The sequence below is a fragment of the Rosa rugosa genome, chromosome 4 (assembly GCF_958449725.1).
Source record: "Rosa rugosa chromosome 4, drRosRugo1.1, whole genome shotgun sequence".
Classification (NCBI taxonomy): Eukaryota; Viridiplantae; Streptophyta; class Magnoliopsida; order Rosales; family Rosaceae; genus Rosa; species Rosa rugosa.
The window spans coordinates 54,287,598-54,308,475 of NC_084823.1; the positions used below are offsets into that span (position 1 = coordinate 54,287,598).

Here is a 20,878-nt window from a genome sequence, read left to right on the forward strand (position 1 = left end):
ATTATGTCATGAGATAGCTTAGCTAATTAATCCAAAGGATGGCTAGCATGTTTTTTTTTTGATGACATGACATGATGGCTAGCATTTGCAGATTGCTGTACTATATATATAGTGCATCAATATTCATACTAACTCTAACACCCCACTCAACTACTTTATTTTACAACTCATTACAAGAAATTAAGAACCGATCATACTAACCCTAAGGGCAAGTTCACCGGGGCGTGTGGTGCCCGGGCACCACGTCAAAAGGTGACTGAAGTCACCAGAAAATCACTGTTCATCGTTCCACCGAGCTGGGCTTCCCCAACAGTAGATGACCCAGGACAACAGCTCGGGCAACTTCCTCCCCGAGCCCGTGACCCAGGCCTCCAGCTGGCCCAAAAAGATGACCTGAGGGGAGACGCGCTAGGAAGGTAGAGTAGCGGCCACTCGCTTGTCTTCTAGCGGAGGAAACGCTGCAGCGCGTGGGAGGCCGGATTTTGTCCGGTTGTGGCATGTGGTCTTCCTGACGTGGCATGTAGCCGTTGGTTTGCTTGGAAAATTGAAGCCAACGGTCCACAGATCTTGACCGTTGGTTTTAATTATGAATGAGATCTGATGGACATCAATTAAGGAGTTAGATAAATTGAGAAAAGGAAAAATATATATATTGTTTGTAACCGTTAAATTACAACGGTAATAAAATAAAATAAAAACCAAAATTTCCTATAAATACCTCACCTCCTAATTTACCTCTCACACCAAAAAAATCATCTATCTTACTTCCTCAAATTTTTTTGCTCCTTCTCCTCATAGCTTTCATACTCTACAATTTTTTTATTCGAATATGAGTGTACGAGGGAATACGATTGTCCAACCCGTAGGAGATCCAAGTATTGACGGGACACGTTGGCAGACTAATGAAGACATTCAATTGTGCAAGTCTTGGAGGGCTGTTAGCCAAGATCCGGCAAAGGGTACGGAACGAAGAAAAGATGATCTATGGATAGAGGTACGCCAACACTATGCCGAACATTGGGATGGATATGTCCGATCATTGCAAGCTTTTCAAGGGAGGTGGAAAACCTTGAAAGTCGAACTTTATGCTTGGCATTGTGCGTTAAGGCAAGCAAAGCTATGGTACAAGAGTGGTGCGAATATGATTGATGAGGTATGAATTTGTAGTGTAACACGAATATTAATTTTTATGATTCTTTTAGTGTATATTAAAATTTAATTAGTTGATACATCTTACTTTAAATTATTAGTTGAAATATTTTGTTGATAATTATACTTTAAATTATTAGTTGATATATTAAAATTTAGTTGATAATTATACTTCAAATTAGGACTTCATAATCATACGTTAGACTTCATTTTATTTAAATTATACATTATACTTGTCTATTTATTTAAATAGTTGATACATTGTACCTCTTTTATATTTGTACTAATAGATTTATACTTTTTTGTTTAAATTAAATAGCTACGTCAAGCACAAGATTTGTGGAGAGCTGCGATGACCAAATCGAAAGGAAAAGCAAAAAAAGGTGATTTCATTAGTTTAGAATGTTACGAGATTGTTAAGGGGTTTCAACAATTTGATGACATTCCAAACCATTCCTCTTCGGCTGGAGGAACCTCCAGGGGAGGAACTGAACGAATGCACACACAACAATCCGTTCCTAATTCTCATGTCCAGTTGGACATAGATGCAGATGAGGTAAATGCCGATGCAACTCCCAATCCTTCGGTGAGGCCTCAAGGAAAGAAGGCTGCCAAAGAAGCTCTTCGGAAAGGAAAGAAAGCATCTAATGATTCCAGTCCTCTGACAGCCGCTGTGGAGACTATAGCAACCAACCAAACATCAATGTTGTCTGCCAAGGAGAAACGTGATGAGGAATATGCTCGACATCTCCGTGACCAACAACAACGAGATTATATATGCTTGCAATTGGATATTCAAGAGAGGGAATTCAAAAATCAAGAGAGGGAAGAGCGTATTATGGAGATGGACACAAGTAAGATGACACCAACCAAAAAGAGTTACTGGCAAAGAAAACAAAAAAAGATTGCGGAGAAAGAAGCTGAAGATGCAACCCGTGGATCTGGCTTCCCACAACCACCATTCACCGGTGGATATTATCCACAACCTCCTTCCATTGGTGGCTATCCACAACCTCCTTTCCCCGGTGGTTATCCACAACCTCCTTTCCCCGGTGGCTATCCACAACCACCATTCCCCGGTGGGTATTATCCACAACCTCCTTTCCCCGGTGGCTTCCCACAACCACCATTCACCGGTGGTGTCCCTTCCCCACCTTTCTCTTCGGGTGAATCCACCAACCCCAACCATATGGATGACCCCACAAACACAAATTGGATTCCTAATGAAGATGAGGATTAGGAAAATTAGGGAGTTATATATTTTAAATAATTGTATTGTTATGATTCCAATGCTTGGTTTTGCACTTATGTAATATTAGATTGATGAAATGAAAATTTATTTTAATAATACCAACAAGAAATGAAAAGCTAAATGAAACCACACAAACATAATTAAAAACATAAAAACTAAAGTAGAAACCACACAAACATAATTAAAAACATAAAAACTAATAGAAAACACACACAAATAGGAGATCTAGATACTCCTATTGCCTTGAAATTCCCAAAAGTGTTGAATGAGGTCTTCCTGAAGGTTGGAGTGACTTTGGTCAGATCTAATTTGTTGGTAGCGGTCCATGAATCCGTTCATATGATGAGCATCTCTACCAACAGGATCAAAGTCTCTACCGGTTGGTCACTCCCATACCTCAGCAATCCTGGGCCTCATATTGTTAGCTTCCTCATCATCGGACTCCAACTCATCATCGCTGTCTTCAGGTCGTTCATTTTCGACAATCATGTTGTGTAATATAATACACGTTAACATAATGTATCGAAGGTCCTCTTTATGCCACCCACGAGCAGCTCCTCTAACAATACCAAACCTTGTCTGTAATATAGCAAAACATCTCTCTACATCTTTCCTATACCCCTCTTGAGCCTTTGCAAACTCGATTTCCTTGGGGCGTGTAGGATTTCGAACAGTTTTCAAGAAAGTCGCCCATCGAGGATAAATACCGTCGGCGAGATAGTACCCTAGACTGTGAGCTCTGTTGTTAACTTGGAATTGGATCAGAGGTGCTCTACCGGCTGTAAGCTCATCAAACAACGGAAACTTTGCTAAGACGTTCAGGTCGTTGCATGCCCCGGGCATTCCAAAGAATGCGTGCCAAATCCAGGTGTCGTAAGAGGCGACTGCTTCCAGGATGATAGTGGGGATCTGTTTCCTACCACTATATTCTCCAGCCCAACCTGTCGGACAATTCTTCCATTGCCAATGCATACAGTCGATGCTCCCAATCATTCCTGGAAAACCTCTCCTCTCAGCTTTGGCAAGAAGTCGTCTGAGGTCCGCTGCAGTAGGAGCCCGGAGGTATTCTGCTGAGTAAAGATCAACAATTCCTCGTGTAAAGTGCTGAAGGGCTGCGACGGAGGTGGATTTGCCCATCCGACAATACTCAGCACATTGATCTGCCCCTGCACCGTAAGCAAGCATTCGCAAGGCAGCTGTCATCTTCTGCTCCGGAAGCAGTCCGACTTTGCCGGTAGCATCTGACCTTTGCACAAAGTAACGATCATACTGGCAAAGGTCAGTAGATATACGCTTGAAGAGATTGAGACTCATTCTGTAACGTGTTCGGAACACCGGATCTTTGAACACTGGCCGATCGACAAAGTAGTCGGCCAACATACCTTTGCCCCTTTCTTCTCTAAGTCGTTCCTCATTTGGTGCACGACCCGGATGAGAACCGCGCCCTCGGTGTTGGTTTCCAGATTCTTCTGCAACTGCAGCGATGACAATGGCGTTGGTGGCCATCATCTCTTCATCATCTTCATCCTGAGACCGTCGAATTTGATCCCACAAATTGTTCATTGCAACGAGGGAAATTTAGGAAATATGTAATGGTAGAGAAGTAGAAAGGGTGAAGGTTTGTTAAGCTCGAATGGTATGTGTATGTAGTGAGCGTATCATGTCTATTTATTGAATTTTTTCACACATAAAAGTGTCGGTGGGTTATCTCTCACTCATTTCAAAATTTTTGTCGGTGGTATGCATGTGATAAAAGTGTCGGTGGATTTTAAAATATTTTCACACTTTTCAAAAAACTTGTCTGTGGTGTCGGTGGACAAAATTGTCGGTGGAGTTAAAAAAAATTTCACACTTTTCAAAAACTTTGTCGGTGGAGTTTTAAATATTTTCACACTTTTCAAAAACTTTGTCGGTAGTGTATATGTGATAAAAGTGTCGGTGGATAAAAAAAAAAAATAAAAAAGAGTGTCGGTGGACATATAATTTGTCTACCAAAAAAATTTTCTTTGATTGCATTTTCAAATTGTTTATCAATACTATTTATTTACATCATACATTTCTCATTTTACAAAAATAAATTATTAAAATATTCGATGAACAGTAACTGACTGGTGACCCTGACCCAACGGGTGGAAGCAAAGATCCAGTGGCAGTGAATAGTGTCCTGCCCTGGTGCCCTGGTGACCTGGTGACCCAACGGGTGAACTTGCCCTAACTCGAGAATTAGGAGAAACGAAAAAAATAACATGGAAACCTCGAGTAGCCTACTGATTGAAGACTTGAAAAGTCAGCGGACCACTTTGGCGATGAGTGGTTGGGTAGGGAACAACTTTCTGCAAAGGAAAACTGGCCGGCATTACAGTTATTATGCATGGCCATGGTTTTCCTTTAATTTGGTGTTTGTTTTTGTTCGATCCAATTCCATGATCGAAGTTTGGTTGCAATGGCCCCTTCCCTACCACCAGGTGTCCAGGTTTGCTCAATCTACAATGTTCTGAATTAAAACTCTTTGATTGGGGCACGTGAACACACAGTCGAAATTCAATGTCCTGTCTATGCATTTCTTACCATTTTACACGTTTCGCTCTCTAATTGCTTTCATGCAGGGTTTTGAGAGCAGCATTAATTTGCATGCTGTATAATTCTTTCATATTGAAATTTAAAGGACGACTGGTATTGAAACAATTATGTACAAGAAAATCCTATCTTCTACAGTAGTACAGTTCCTAACAGAGATATTGTGTATCTTTTGAAAAATCAAAGTACGGATAATTAAAAAGAAGAAGAAGTTAGTACCAGAAGTCCAGAAGGAAGTAGGTGCCTTCGTTTTCTTAATTATTATTATTATTATTATTTTTTTTTTTGGACGAAGCTTTCGTTTTCTTAATTAGTTGGAGTGGTTATTTCTTTGTGCTGTGTATAGGTATTTCCCTGTAGTCTTTTTCCAGTGTTTGTCTTCTTTGTTTGATTTGAATAGGAGAACAAAAAACAAGGATATTTGTTTTCCTCATATGTTCTAGAGGGGGATTGTTAATAAAATAGAATAGAATAGTAGAACAAAAAACAAGGATACATTGGTTCTTGTCCCCCTCTCTCTTCTTGTGTTTTCTTTTCCTTTTTTAATAAAATAGAATAGAGGGATGGGCGGTGGGTTCCCGGTTGCGATGGCCCCCTTTCTTTCGAGATTGTGGGTGGGTGCCAGTCACCCCATATCGGCTGTCGCAGAGGAACTAATATCGCCTAATCCTCTATTTAATTGCTAAAAAAAAAAAAAAAAAAAAAAAAAAAAATCTAGAGGGGGATTGTTAAGATTCTCGTACAGCACTTGTAAATTAGTTAAAATTAGTTAGAGGCAAATCATGCATTAAAACGATGGATTAGCTAGCTCGATGAGTAGCTAAACAATTAATTTTAAAAGGTGATCTAAGTTAAAGAAAATTCCTCATTAGTGTGTATGGTAGAGAGAGTTTTACAGATAGATCACTACATACATGTCATGATTAACACTTAAGGACCATTATGCATTCATTACTTGTTCATCGATCTCAGACATGGAATTATGGGTTGTAAAGGATAAGTTCAAATTAAGCTAAAACATTAGGTACTTGTTCCATTGCACACTGCAAAAATTTGAGGGTCAGGTCTTCCTTTTTCAAGTTAGAATTCCAATTACAAGGCCAAAGTGATTGATTGGGTTTGGGAGAAACTTGCCCACATCCTCAATCAAAGAAGCAAAAGACTTGCTTGGTTGATTTGTCAACAAGGATGGGTTTTAAGTCTTCCTCTCTCCATCCCCACATGACTTCTGGAAGATAGAGACTGTTAGGTAAAAAAAAAAAAAAACAAGTAGACAAATTGGGAGTAGCTGTGTGCAAACTTAGGTATTTCTGGGGCCAGTATGCAAGATCCCAACATCAAATTATACAGTGATAGATGTTGTTGATTGAGAATTGGCTTGTTGGCCATCACTCTCACTCTATAATTGCTCCCCCCAAACTCATTTGCATGGCTGTTGGCTATTGGTGCAGCTGAGGGGGGGTCATTGTTTCAAAGCCATGCTTTGATTGCTTTCCATAAAAAAAATTATTGATAAACTCACTTAGTCACTTTTGGGTCTTTGTGTTTCAGATTAGGTGTCTAATTGAATAGTACTCTGACCACCTCAGATAATTCTCTGTGTGTGGCTCATTTAAATAATCATCCATCGATGTTTGCTTGTATAGTTTATGTGGTCTAATTTTACGAAATTTCGTATCATAGAGTATTGAACTGTTGATAATAAAGTGTGGGAAATAGTAATTTCTTTGGTCCTCGCTTACTAAACAAAGGAAAAGAAAGTGAAACCTCCCCTGCCTTCCAACTTTATCAGTTCTTTCCTTTGTCCTACTAAATTAAATAAAGTTGCATATTTTCATCAATGGTTTCAAAGTCTCTCTCTCTCTCTCTCTGCTCTCTCTCAAAATAGTAAGTTTGCAACTACAAGCTCTTCCATGGAGTTTAGGACACCCTAAACTCGCATAGAAATGCAGGTGCTTCTGCCTCAAACCCATTATACCTCACTATTCTATACCCACTATTCCACCTTTACACTGGTAAAGTGATCTCTCTCTGTCTCATTTGGGAAACTTTCCATTTTCATCTCTGTTATTCTCTTTCAGACCCTGAACAGTTTTATCATTGAGTCTTTGCTTTACATTGAGCATGTTTACTTTTTAGCTTCTTGATTGAATTCACATGGGGTTCAGAGTTCAAGACGTTTCTTAGTTTGGTTATATTTTTCATGGTACTAATTCTGATGGGTTTTTCTTTTTACTCCATTTGGTTTCCCAGGAATTTGGAGCGTTAAGAAGTAAAACTCTGTGTAGTTCCTTAATCTCTGAGTAAAGTTGGGTTCTTGTGGGTTTTTCTACTGATGATGATTCTCCAGTGGTAAAGTAATGGGCTTGGATTGAACTTGGGTTTAGTTGAAATCTGTTAAAGTTTGGCTCTTTTACATTTAATGGAGTCTTGGAGCTGTATTTCTGAAGGGAAGGGTTTTGTACCTGATCAAACAATTTCTCATACTGATTCACTTGGTAGAAATAGAAGTGCTTTGATGGGTTGGGATTTGAAAATCCCATGTACTTTTGAAAGTCAAGGTTTTGGGGAATTGGGTTTGGCAGAAATGTTGGGCAAACATCTACCAAGAAGTACAACAAGTATGGGTACCCTAAATCCATTTTTTGGAGAAGATGAATCCTCTTCAAAGCTTTCAAGCTCTATTGTTGAATCCAACAGCAGGGATTCTTCACTCTTTGATTTAAAACTAGATGCTTATACTTCTAAGTCATCAAAAAAAGCTTCGATTTTTTCTACATCCGAGTCATCTACACCTGCAAAGAGAATGAGGGTATCAGGAGTGTACTCCCCCCCGACTGCTTATTGCCAGGTTTATGGCTGCAACAAGGACCTCAGCTCCTCTAAGGACTACCACAAGAGGCATAAAGTTTGTGAGGCTCACTCGAAGACCGCCAAAGTCATTGTCAAAGGCATAGAACAGAGGTTTTGTCAGCAATGTAGCAGGTTGGTCATGTTTCATCTAGCCTGAACCTTATTGTGTTTCAGTTTTTGAAAGCAAATTCAGCCTTGTTTAACTTTAATTTCTTCAAATGTATACTTTACTTTGAGTAAAGTTGCCTTTTTAAGCGTATAATCTTATGTTTAGTTTTGGGCTAAACCACAAGTGAGCTAATATTCAACCCTGGTTTAGTACTAATGTCATGAGGTTTATTGCTGCTGTAATATGTACTAGCTTTTGATCATCCAGGTTCCATTTGCTGGCTGAATTTGATGATGGTAAGCGCAGCTGTCGTAAACGCCTTGCCGGACACAATGAGCGCCGGAGAAAGCCTCAAGTTCGTATTCATTCTGGAAGAGATGGGAGGTTGCTTCAGTCATATAGTGGTATATTACTAAAACTGATCTCTTTTATTAAAGTGTCCATGACATCTTCTGGTCCCCCTTTTGTCCTTATCCGCAAGCAAATGCCCTAAATCTTCTGTGCAGCCTGGCATTTTTGTGTCTCCAAAATACCAGAAATTGCTTACCGGAGTTTCAATACTCGGGATTTTTGGTAACTTATATTTGTCCCAAGGTCTCACATTGAAGTGGTTTTGTTTGTTTTTGACACTTGCAATTATGTATGAAAGAACTGTTCTGGTAAATTTTTTTGTCTGTTTCTGAAGCTTCTACACAGGAACAGATATAATTAAATTTTGTGGATGAGGTTCCTTGCAGCATTCACATCAATTATTTGAATCATCTTGTACCTTCAAAGAGATAGTTTACACTTTACACATAACACTGAAAAAGTAGGGTTTCTCATATGGACAAAAATCACAGCAAAACTCATAGTTACCCATTTATCTCATCCATTAAGCTCATCTACGTGAATCCATCACCAGTTAACTCATAATTGAATTCACCCTTTACTTAGTTTTATGATTCAGAACATTGTTTTTGAAATTGATTTCCTTGATTGCTAACTCTTAATAATGGAGGAATATGAAACTTGTATGCATTCACTGTCTGCATAATGTAGTTGCAACATGTAGCTGTTACTGAGGGTTGGGCTAAACATATAATTTGAATATCTCAAAATAGAGCCTTAATCAGAGTTATATTCTCTGACAAATCTATCCTTGGTACTTATAATTCTCTTTTCACCGGTCTACACACTTTGCAGGCAGCAGTTTTCCGGGGACTATGTTCACAGCTGCATCTTTCGTCTGCCAAGATATACTCCCTAGTAGCATTTTAGATGCTGAGAATTACAGAACAAGTGACTGCAGGCGTATAAAAGTGGAAGGTGGCACTCAGCATAGGCCTTTGTCAGGAGTGCCTGTTACAAATGGGCATCTGCATTTGAAACCGGTCTTCTCTTCTTATGACAATGGAAAACAATATCCCCCAGTTCATGTAAATGGAACTAATAATCTTCCTAGTGGAAGCATACTCGCTGAGACTGGTAGTCAGTATCCACATGAGTTGAGAAGCTTAAATTCTGGTTCATGTTCTATTTATCATGAGGTTGCATTAGGAAGTGAAGACTTCAATGATCTCCACACAACAGCATCAACCGTGCAAGGATTATCGCGCATTCCAGACTCTGGTTGTGCTCTCTCTCTTCTGTCATCTCAATCACAGAACTCTACAAGCCATTCTTCAGGAATTCCTATTGCTCGTCCCTTGGTAATGCCTGTCAGCCATACACATTACAACCTCACACAAGTTTCTGATAAGCTTTCCTCGCAGGCTTCCACAAGTGGGGTGTTGAATAAATTTCCTTCTTCGGGTCCCATGATGATATCTACTGGAAGTGATGCTGATAATTTTGGAGTCTCAAATGGGATTTTCCAAGGATCACAGTTTTTGAACCTCAAAGATCGTCTATCATGTGATGGTGGGACTACTATTGACTTGCTTCAACTTTCATCAGAGCTCCAACGAGTTGAGGATCAACGGCAATCCCTGCAGGTGAAGAAGGAAAATGACGCTTTCTGCTGCCTCTGAAGTCCGAATCATGTAAAGTGATCTCTAAGTAAGTTAAGTGGATAAGTAATTTGATTTTACTCTGACAACTCAAGCCCTGTCCTCAGTATTTGCTTTTACTTGGAAGTGAAGGTGCATTGTTTCACTTGGCCTATCGTGTCACACCCCTACAAATCCCACCATGATGTTGAAAAATTTGCTTTTATCTCATTAATACATGCCAGATTGAACAATGGATATTTCTGTTTGATAGCTTTTGCTCTTCTGTTTATTTCAGACAGTAAAATATTCTTTTTGTGGTGAGATGGGAAGCAATCAAAATATCTAAGTATGTCAAAGTTGGGAACTACTCCACCATGGATCTCCAATGACAGTAGCACTTGCAGAGGTCAAGAAGGAGCTTTTAGCATATCATTCTAACCTGCTGCTTAACAACTTGGTAATAGGAAGTCATATCTAAGTAAGATTGACTCCTTATTATACTAGCGTCAGTGTTAAGTTGTATACTAAAATAAATGATCCCCTAACCTCCTAGCTAGCTTCTCTTTGTTCTCTGCAGTCTTATGAAATTTCATGACAAGTACTGCTTTCAAGCTAACATCATATATGGAATAAACCCACAAGTTCCATTTATTTACTATATATATATACATATATATATATATATATATATATATATATATATATATATATATATATTTGGGTACAGTTATTTACTATATTTGAGCATACATGACAATCAAGGTTCTCTGCTGTCCATATCAGAAGTGTGCAATTTGCTATATGAAAAATACTAAAGAATACAATAAATCACACAGTTAATACCTAACTGGCACTGTGAAAATATATGTATGCTTAATAGTTGATAGGTATTAATACAATATGCTTTCCGGTGTAGAATATTACTTCTAGTGCAGTGATATGCTTATTAACCTTTCTGAATTCAGATCTGGTTTGGTTTTCTTGTATAGCAGTTCTGGGCATGAATAATCAAATCTTACGTAGAATGCAGCTAGGAATGGGCAATAATAGGGCAAGGGTTGGTGGGTGCGTGTGGATATAGTTTTTCTAATATGCATATATGCTCAAATCGCTAATATGCTGTTTCTTTTTGTCAGTTACATGCATTCAAACTCTAGTTGATCTCATGAAAATATATCTAGCTGCTATTGGGCAAATTGTCATGTCTTCTGTTTGTGTTTGTGTTTGTGGGGTAGATCAGATCATAAGCAACTTAACTTCCTCATTATACTGATTTGCTTGGATCTATACTGTGAAGCAAACAAAGGAATCTGCAATGTGAAGTTAAACTGGCTCCCATTTAATTGGTTCTGTTCTTATAGTTGAGGAATACAGGACTCTTCACTTTTTAGAAAATGTCAAGAGATGTGACATGTAGCCTAAAACAAGTCATTAAGTTCCAATCGAGCCGAGGAGAAGTCTCCCGAGTGTCATTTGAGCTTAATAAAAATCCCATCAAGTTCCATTCCAGGGTAGGAGAAAACTTCCAATGGTCATCGGACCTTAGTAGAAAATACCATGCTCAAATGGAACTCGATGGTGGATTAGGGGCAGTCTCTTAGCGTCATTTTAGCTGAAGGAAATCCTAATTGCATTGCTTCTATTAGTCTTTTATGTGGTTTTAGCAAGAAACTCAAATCCTAGGGGAAGACTGATGAGAGTATTGAGGCTTTTTTTTTTTTTTTTTTTTTTGAGAGTTCAGTACAAGACTAATAGAAGAATGCAAAATCCGTCGAAGATTCAAAGCTGCAGGCGGAAAGGTTGATATGCAGATTAGAGTACAAATTGAATCTTTTTGCAGGCAACACAAGCTTTTCAAAAGGACCTTTAAACCACAAGGTATGATTAAAAAGGTCCAGGGCATCATTTCAAGTTTGAATTCCAGTCATTTTCGACATAGTTGGAGATTTTTTTTTTTTTTTTTTAAAACCCCACCCCATTCCCACCTTGATGTGGCTCAAACTCTTGACCTCTTTATATATGAGACCAAAGCCTTACCACCTCACCAAACACACATACCCAGTTGGAGATTGTAATCTCAACCAGTGTTAGATTCAAACATTGAAAACACCATCATTTTGTTCAGCAAATTAGTCACATGAAGTTGACACCTCTGAAGATGCCAACTCATCTTTTGGCATATACTACAGCTTCCTATTTGTAGTTTGTAGCCGTTGCATCTTTTCTATGAGATACCGATTAAAGATGCTCTATAAGTAGGCAAAGAAAGAAACCAAAAGCTAAAACTGGCAATTTCAAAGAAACCAAACCCAGAACACTAGTCTATTACAACCATAACAACAAAATTGTCATCAAGTCATTGTTCAAATGAATAAATAGCTAAATACTTTAAAGGTATAGAAATACATAATCCGTAATGATTTATTGTTCTAAGCTCATATAGCACTGAGATAAATATAAGAAGATATCTTCTCCGACCTGCCAAGCTCAAAACCAAAAGCTTGGACAAAATGGACGGTCAGATCACAAACGAGCCTATGGCTATCAAAACAGATGATAATGGTGCATCAAAAATCTATTTCGAAGATTTTGCAGGTCCGTTGAGCTCAACAGCTTTCCCCCCAGCCGGGTTCAACTCATCCCATGCTTCGATCCATGTAACCATGGCATCTGAAAGCTTGTTGAAGTAGTCATCAACCTTACCAAGTTTCGCCTTGACTTGCTTGGAGAGTTCAAGGTAGCAGGCCTGAACAGTGGTGCAATCCTTGGGAAGTGTAGCAGATTGGAAAAATGGGATCAACTCTTCCTGCCAGTAGATTCCTTTGTATTCCTTCTTAAGGTTAACAAATGGGTTGCTGGCTTTGCTATGCCAGATGTAGGGCAATCCCGTCTTCACTCCTAGCCCCAAGTGGTCACAAATAACCTATAAAACAAACAATGCAACTGATGTCAGCTGCTGCTGAAAAGCGGTGGTATTTTGATTGCAAAATCAATGAATTGTAATGACCCAAAGGAAATAAATATGGCAGAAACTAGATCCTATGGGATGTACCTTCATGCACCATCCAGCCCACATATCGTCGTAGCGCCCAATTGGCTGACCATCGCCCATGAGTCCAAAGTACATAGCAGGGCCGATCAACTCACGGTTGAATGCCAGATTCATCCCACACATGGGAAAGAGAGTTCCCTTGGGGATGGTCAAGACTGCATCCACAAACCTAAAAAAACCACAGGCATATATATACAATCAGCAACTCGAACATACATACAATTTGTAAAAAAAAAAAAAAAAAAAATATTGCCGTGGCAGAACAATGTACCTGGTGTTCCTCTCAAGAGGCTTAACAAGCTGGGTAGGTGCATCATAATCAGGAATGTTGAGCCAGAGGCCGTGAGAAACAGCGGTTGGCACACCTTCACGCAGACTGAAAGGGTAACCGCGGACAAAATCTGCACCTTCACGGTATGGGTCGTACAGGGTGTTAAAGAAAAATGGAGTGGACGGGCAGAGAAGGTTCTTGATGTGCTGCTCTAGTGCATTGATCTCTTTTCCAGTGGGATCTTTAGCAACCTGCATTTTTCATATCAAGACCTCATGTCAAATACTAACGGTATCTCAACGAAATCGAAATCGAAATCGAAATCGGAACACTAGTAAATACATCCACACAACAAGGTTAAGGTTGCGGTGCCCCCACTCAAATTTTGGATATAAATAAAGTGGTCAATAGTGTATGTTTAGCCTAATGCTTAAACACTGAGCATAAGAAATATTCATAATATAGAGATCATTGCAATGGGATCAAAACACAAACCCCATCCCCATCACAACTAGATCGTAAACACTATATTAACATGTGCGAAAACACAGATCAGATCAGATCGAAGCAAATAGAGACAGATCTCAAAATCCAGAGTCAAAACTAAAAATCCAATCTGGATCTCAAAATCAGACTAAAAGCAAATATAACCAAAAAACTTACGAAGCAATCGTCGTCGATGGTGAAGATGTACTTCTTCTTGGAAACCATGTAGCCGAAGCAGCGGCAGGCGGAGTCCTTGAAGGAGATACAGGCGGCTTTGGGGCCGAGAATCCGGTTAATGTCGTTACGGTTGTAAAGCTCGTAGTCGAAGCCCTCGGGGACCTTGATGACCTTGCTGGGGTCGCCGTCCTGGACGATGATCAGGTGGTACTGCTGGAAGAAGGGCCTCCACATTTCCAAGAAGTCCAGGTTTCGGATCGTCGGGATCACTATGTCCAGCTCATCCTTCAGCAGCGGCGTCGGCGCCACCTTGCTGTACTCCGCCATGGCTGAAACGGCTGCGTTTCAGAGAGAGAGAGACACGAGGGAGAGATTTCTGGGGTTTCGGAGATTGAGAGAGAGAGAGAGCGGTTTGGAGGTGAGACTTGTGTGCTTGTATTTGAAGACCCCCCCCCCCCCCCCTCTCCAACGCTTAAGAAGTGAGGGGTGTCACGTGCGAAAAGAGGGCGTCACGTGTTGGGGGGAGTGATTTGAGAAATTGGATTTCTTTTTTTGAAATAGGGCAGATTTTTTTTTGCCTTTTGTGAGGAAAGAGAGAGGGTTGAAAGAGGGAGAGATTTGGTCAAGTGTGTAGACGAGTCAAGAGATAATGTATAAAGCGAAAAAAAGGAAAATTATTTCTACATTTAAGAAAGAAAGAAAAAAGGAAAAAAGAAAAATAAAAACTGACATGAAGAGTACGACCGACCCGAAATATATTTAGGCCACGTATTAATTGTTATTGTAATAGAGTAGCACATAGATTAGCTAATATTGCCTATGAGTCTGAACAAGGAGAGATGTGGTTTGATCACATGCCGAGCTGCATTCTTGACATTATGCAGCAAGATTGTAACCCTTCCTGATTTTATTAATAAAGTTCAGTACTGTTTCCTCAACAAAAAAAAAAAGTTTGACTACACAAATCTACACTAATTTGGATGTGAATTTATTTTCAGTTAAGGGTGTGCTTCAACTTTCAGGTTCCTAAAAAAAAAAAAAAAAAAAAACGTAATAGAGTGTGAAGATTACAAGAATGTGCTACTCTATTACAAGAATGTGAATTTATCTATTACAAGAATGTGAAGATTCAGTAAGACATCGCAAGGTGACATAGGCCACGTATTAATTGTTATTGTTATTTTATTATGGTGTTGTGACTAATATAGTTTTAAGAATAAAAACAAAAACAGGCACGAATATTTTGCATCTAATGTACTTGTAATTTTGCTCATAGATGCATGAATATTTTATTGACATCTAAATGAGTAAGTAATAAATGTCTGTCATGAGACTTCTTTTTTGAAAGAAAATTTTCAGCTACTTTGCATTAAAATTTGGTAATGTTCCATTTTCTTAGAAAGATATATGTGAAATCAAAATAGGAACTAAATGCGGGCAAGATTGCATTATCATCTTAAAATCTTTGGTAGAAAACCAAAAGACAAGAAAGTTAGGCGACTCCTTCAAAGTTCAAAGTCCTTGGTGGCTTTGAGATTCCTCACTGCCAATTTACACTATAGTCCATAGAATATGGACCGTATTGTACTGGCCGTTGGTGTCATTTGTCAAAATTTCTATGGTGGAATCTGAGCCCGAAAATACCCCAAACCCAGTTGGGCTTCGACACCTGTCTCTTCTCTTACCGACACTATCACTGTTTTGCCGTTAGATCTGGGTTTCGGGTTTTGACTGGTGCAGACTTGTCTATTTCCATTTACTGGGTCCAGTAACTTCAATCACAATTCACTGTTGTATATTCTTTTACTGCGACATTACTGCCGAGAAGATCGGAAGTTGCGTGGCGTCGTGGTTGAAGCGTACAATGTGATATTGTTTTAGTCCAAGTCTACGGTATGGACTCGCTCGGCAAGTGTTACGGTTTCAAAACTCTTTCCAACCATTGGTACGATTGTTGTGCAGTACGGAATATTATTGTATAGTTTCAAAACACCGTGTGTATTATGATCTGAATTAATGTAATTGGTTCACATGACAAGTACTTGTTTTTTATTGTTCTTTTTAATTTTTTTTTTTACCTCATACATTTAAAAAAATGCCTTTAATTATATTGGTTCGAATTACCAGATGGTACTCCGAGACTATAGAAAAATCACATATGCAATATGTTGAAAATGATAATACTCTTCACTTTGACTACCTGAGTTATCAAATTGATATATAGTGAATAGAGTCTAATAAGGAAACAAACACATCAACATTACAAGCATTCTATATACGTGAGATCACAAAATATAACTCTTAATAAAAACTCTAATCTAAACTCCGCCTCTCTTGTGATTGTACCATTTTTTTTTTTTTAGACTATAAGTCAAACCGATTTCCTACCGTATATGAGGTAAAAAAAAAGTACAAAAATGACTGAGCCTACGATCTAGAGATCCCTAGATCTAAATGGAGGTACAGTACAACTAATGGGACTACCAATTGAAGAGGCCGGCCTCATCATAGATGTGGCAAGTAGCAAATGCCTAAACGCCAACACAACAAGTGATTAACACCCCGTACCAACTCCCCTACTCTCTCCCCATGTTCACAAAATGGATGCTTCAATGGTGAATGAAATTAACCCAATACCCACGACGTGTACTATAACATTATTTAAGAATAGCACGACGTGTCGTTATGGCGCCCAACAGAGCAGCATTATTGGAAGAAGAATCTTCAAATTTCAGATCTGGGGATCTGGGTTTTTGCTGGACGAAGCCACAACGTGAAGATAACGTGTTTTTGAAAATTTTGAAATTGGCCATTGGTAAAAAGGAACACACTGTCATATGCGTCTTCATATAGAAAATGTTCGAAATAGAAGTAGATCACCGACAAGGTTTGAGCCAACTGGTTTCCACTGCATGCCAACCAAAACAACCCACTTCTTTTCACCAAAGATGTTTGTAGTATTCTATTCATCTTTTTGGCATTTGTTTATATCACTATCCATCTTTAACGATGTGATTTCCATGATTGCTCGCTTTCGGACAGATCACCTGTTACAGTTGGTCATTGATTGTACTAAAATCTCGGTTCATAGGTAGGTCATTGTGTTGGACTCAAGTAAATTATTAAATTTAAATTTAAGTTGATTAATATAGGAAATAGTTTCTTAATGAGGATCACTGAAATGAAAATTTCATGAGCACTTTCTAATTAAAGGTTGGAAGACTCATTTTTCGATTACATTACGACGGCAAATCAATCGTTAGATGTTTATGAGGACATTACTTCTGAATTTTTTTTCTTTTTCAAATTACTAATCGTTACGGGATTTCTTGTAGCCCGAGAGGTTGGGCGTTATAGGTGGTTAGGGGTTGGGCCCTTTCTGCTCATGGAGGTCATTCTTGATGACAGACCCGTAACTGGTTTAGGTTTTAGGGAGGTGAGTGGGGAGTTCATGTCCACCACCGGTCATTCCCGTATGATGTAATTTTGGTTATTATCAATAAAGGTTTCTTATTCTCAAAAAAGGTAACAAACTAGATCAAATCAATAGACAAACTAAATATGTCAAATCTGAACTGTTCATGTTCATAAATGATAAATTATGATTATGAATGCCTTAACGATTTTTAATTTGGTTAAAAAATTACATAAATTATGCACACATGAATATCTAAACTGTAATACCCCGAAAAATCCAAATTAAATTCCATGGATTTTTAGAAATGATTTCACGATAGTAGGAGTGAGTACGAAGCTTGGAGAAGTTGTGGAATTAGTTCGAACGATTTTATTTTCGAAAACGAACGTTTTTAGGGGGTCAACAAAGTTGACTTTTTATACGTTCAAAATTTGGGAAAACTTCCTTCATGAAAGTTGTAGAGCTCGTTAATACGAGTTCGTGGACATGTGGAACGCAATATTCGGAGTTCGTATGAATAAGTTATGAATATTTGAAAATTTGGAAATTTCTATAAATATCAAAAAAATGTTGACTTTTTTCATTAAGGACGAAAACATGTTGAATTTGCGGAACAGTCCCCGCGTTTTCTCTCCGTCTCTCCTCAGAACCCTCGGGTTCCGACCGACCCGACCTGGCCAAACGGCGGCCCTCCGACCTCCTCCGGGCCCGGACCCGGACTCCCCCGTGATCGCCGCTCCACGCCCAACCGTCCCCTCCCATCGCTTTGCCGAGCCGCTGCCCCCAGACCTGGATCGAAGATGCTCAGCCAAGCGGATTCGGACCCGACCGGATTTCCTACTTCCGGCGACCACCCGACAGATTTCTTCGACTTTTTGGGTTGTCCTCCTTCCCCTGATCATCCCCATGTAAGCCTTGCATGACGATTTTGAGTGTAGACCGCTAGATCAAGGTTTGACTTTTTGGACGCCTCTGATTCAATCTAGGATCCGATCGTGCGGCCGAGATTAATCCAACTTCAACGCTTGATCTAGGACGATCTAGGCCGAACCAGGCTTAGCTCCAGGTATGAAAGTTGATCACCCTTTCATTTTGAAGAAGTTTGTAGTTGACGACTTTTGCATCAGAGGTGGTTGACCTTCGTTGACCGCCGCGTTGACCACCGTCTGTCCTCCGCTTGTGGCGGCGGGTCGGACCTTATTTTGAGTTTATATTATCTGGACGATGATCTACGCATCCATACGAGCGTTTTGATATATTACAAGGTTATTTTAGAAAATGTGGATAAATAATGGATTTACGTTTTGACGTTACTATTTAACGTTTTTACGTTTTATCTTCGGTTTACGATCTGCGAAGATCTGACCATCGGTTTTACTTCAAATTATAACATGTTGATCGTATGACTGTCCCGATGACTTTGTGTGGTCATGGGCGAAGATCCGACCGTTGGATATTCGTATAAATGCAAAACAGTGATTAGGGAGGCGATTCGTGAGAATCCGTCCGTCGGATTTTCGTATAAATTTGTGAAGATGTTAGTAAGGACGATTCAGGAAGATCCGACCGTTGGATCTTCGTGATGATTTTTGGAGGGTGATCCTAAAGGCGATCCGTGAGGATCCGACCGTTGGATCATCATTTAATTTCGATCCGACCGTTGGATTGTCGTTTGAGTATGTTTTTGAGTTGTTGGCTAAGTTAAGGTCATGTTTGACTAGGTGATTGACGGTCTTCCTTGGGTGAGCGGTTTCGGTGTGTATTGTGTTGAATTGAAGACGCAGCGGGAATATCGAGGTGAGTAAATCGCACATGGTTCATTCACGAACCGAAATTCGGTGATTTTATTTAATTGAGAAATTGTGGAAATTGTTTTATGAAAATAAATATTTGTTTTAAATTATATGGACTTGATAGACTACGGTCCATAGGTAAGTAAAATGTATTTAACTATAAAAAAATGAATTTCTAGATTTTATTGCATGTGAACTATAGTTGGTATTAGTGGTCACTCTTCACTACTAGCAAAATGGGCAACTCACACAGATTTAAATCTGTGTGAAATACTAGTATTTCACACGGATGTCAGTATGTAAAAGGCTGTACCTACGGTGCAAGCACGGAATGGTTTTTCGGTTGCCTTCGGAGGGGGCGCTAATGCTCTATTCACACGGTTTTGGGAGTCCGTGTGGAATTTGATGTGGGTCCCACTTGTCTGTCCACATGCATACTTAAATTGGGTTCAATCCGTGTGAGTCGAAACTAATATTTTAATATTCTGATCAGTGTGAAATAGTTTCCTAACTCACACAGATGTCTGTGTGGAAGAGTGATGGCATTCAAAAAAAAAAGAAAAATTCTGCAAATGAATTAACAAATAAAATTACATCAGCAATCTGATTTTTTTGTCCATCTGAATCTTTTGTCTATCCCAGCAACTACCCCACAAATGCTATGGAAACTGAAAAGTATCAAAATTCTTCTTCAGACTCTCTTCATATTCTGCTAATTGTACTGAAGCGATGTTCTTTCTCTTTTCATCATGTTGCATACCTGTGAAGGAGAGAAGAGAGACCATCATTATATACACCTCTGCAGAATATATACATATATATGATTAGCAGATCGGGACTATAGAGAGACAAAAAGTGAAGAACACCCTCAGCCTTACAAACCTCTTTTTTTTTTCTTTTTTTCAGTGACAATATTTGAATCAGAAATATTAAGCTTGAACAGATCCAGGGAAGAAAAAAAATTTTCCTTTCACCCCTTGGATTTTTAGACAAACAAAATGAAGAAACAATTAAGAAGTTCATTGTGTACCCACCAATATCAACAGTAAAGAAAGTAAACTATATAAGTCAATCAAACTAAATAGAAGAAGCCAACTCTCAGACCAGCAACATGAAACATGAACAACGCCCCAGGTCAAAATGAAGAAGGGGAAAATAAACCCCATCATGCCAACAAAGATTGAAAATTTTTACAAACATATTAAAAAGAAAAGGAATTAAATTGGGTAAACTTCACCTATGAATCAAAGTAGTTTGCCTCAAGTAGGAAAGCCAGAAAGTGAAGTCTTGATGTTGAAGTCGAGGGTGTGAGAATAAAAAGAGAACCCCATTTCAGATCCATCTCTCTTGTATTTTTCCTCTCTCAGACTACCTTCACCTTCACAAAAACCAAGTGACCGGCCTCTCATGTGATAATGGGTTTTTATCATCTCTTTATTACCCCAAAGCAAGTGGCAGCACAATTTTCTATGCCCTAAATTAACAAAGCACACGGATGTTTGTCTAAATAAAGACTCGGCGATATCAATTGTCATTCAAAATTTCACACAGATTTCAGTCTGTATTTCATTTAGACACAGATGTTTGTATGAAAAAAGCTTTTGTAATAGATGTCCGTGTGAATAGGTGAGAAAGAATCGTAACGCTGCCACTGAAATCTGTGTGAATTGGTTTACACACAGACATCTGTCTGAATAGGTGAGAAAGAATCTTAACTTTGATACTGAAATCTGTGTGAATTGGTTTACACACAGACATCCGTGTGTAT

At 39.0% G+C, this 20,878-nt stretch overlaps 4 protein-coding genes across 5 annotated transcripts; 2 read left to right on the top strand and 2 right to left on the bottom strand.

Annotated features, from left to right (window-relative positions):
• Positions 1-280: 280 nt before the first annotated feature.
• LOC133745397 (protein CHUP1, chloroplastic-like) lies at positions 281-2,389 on the top strand. Its single transcript, XM_062173460.1, has 2 exons — positions 281-1,153; positions 1,469-2,389. Exons 1-2 carry the CDS (start codon positions 830-832, stop codon positions 2,387-2,389), a joined length of 1,245 nt encoding a protein of 414 aa, XP_062029444.1. The 5' UTR covers positions 281-829.
• Positions 2,390-2,785: 396 nt separating this feature from the next.
• On the bottom strand, positions 2,786-3,964 carry LOC133745042 (uncharacterized). Its single transcript, XM_062173040.1, has one exon. The coding sequence runs from the start codon at positions 3,962-3,964 to the stop codon at positions 2,786-2,788; it is 1,179 nt and encodes a 392-aa protein (XP_062029024.1).
• Positions 3,965-6,437: 2,473 nt separating this feature from the next.
• On the top strand, positions 6,438-10,568 carry LOC133745396 (squamosa promoter-binding-like protein 6). 2 transcript variants are annotated; one of them, XM_062173459.1, is made up of 6 exons: positions 6,438-6,993; positions 7,232-7,963; positions 8,208-8,344; positions 9,126-9,631; positions 9,695-9,980; positions 10,209-10,568. In XM_062173459.1, the coding sequence occupies exons 2-5, from the start codon at positions 7,401-7,403 to the stop codon at positions 9,950-9,952; spliced, it is 1,464 nt and encodes a 487-aa protein (XP_062029443.1). In that variant the 5' UTR covers positions 6,438-6,993; positions 7,232-7,400; the 3' UTR covers positions 9,953-9,980; positions 10,209-10,568. The 2 variants fall into 2 exon arrangements, with proteins under 2 accessions (XP_062029443.1, XP_062029442.1); XM_062173458.1 differs by having other exon boundaries at positions 6,444-6,993; positions 9,126-9,980.
• Positions 10,569-12,212: 1,644 nt separating this feature from the next.
• Positions 12,213-14,346, bottom strand: LOC133745399 (probable UDP-arabinopyranose mutase 2). Its single transcript, XM_062173461.1, has 4 exons — positions 13,900-14,346; positions 13,237-13,487; positions 12,966-13,134; positions 12,213-12,836 (listed from the first exon to the last, which is right to left on the bottom strand). The coding sequence occupies exons 1-4, from the start codon at positions 14,224-14,226 to the stop codon at positions 12,489-12,491; spliced, it is 1,095 nt and encodes a 364-aa protein (XP_062029445.1). The 5' UTR covers positions 14,227-14,346; the 3' UTR covers positions 12,213-12,488.
• Between the last annotated feature and the right edge of the window lie 6,532 nt (positions 14,347-20,878).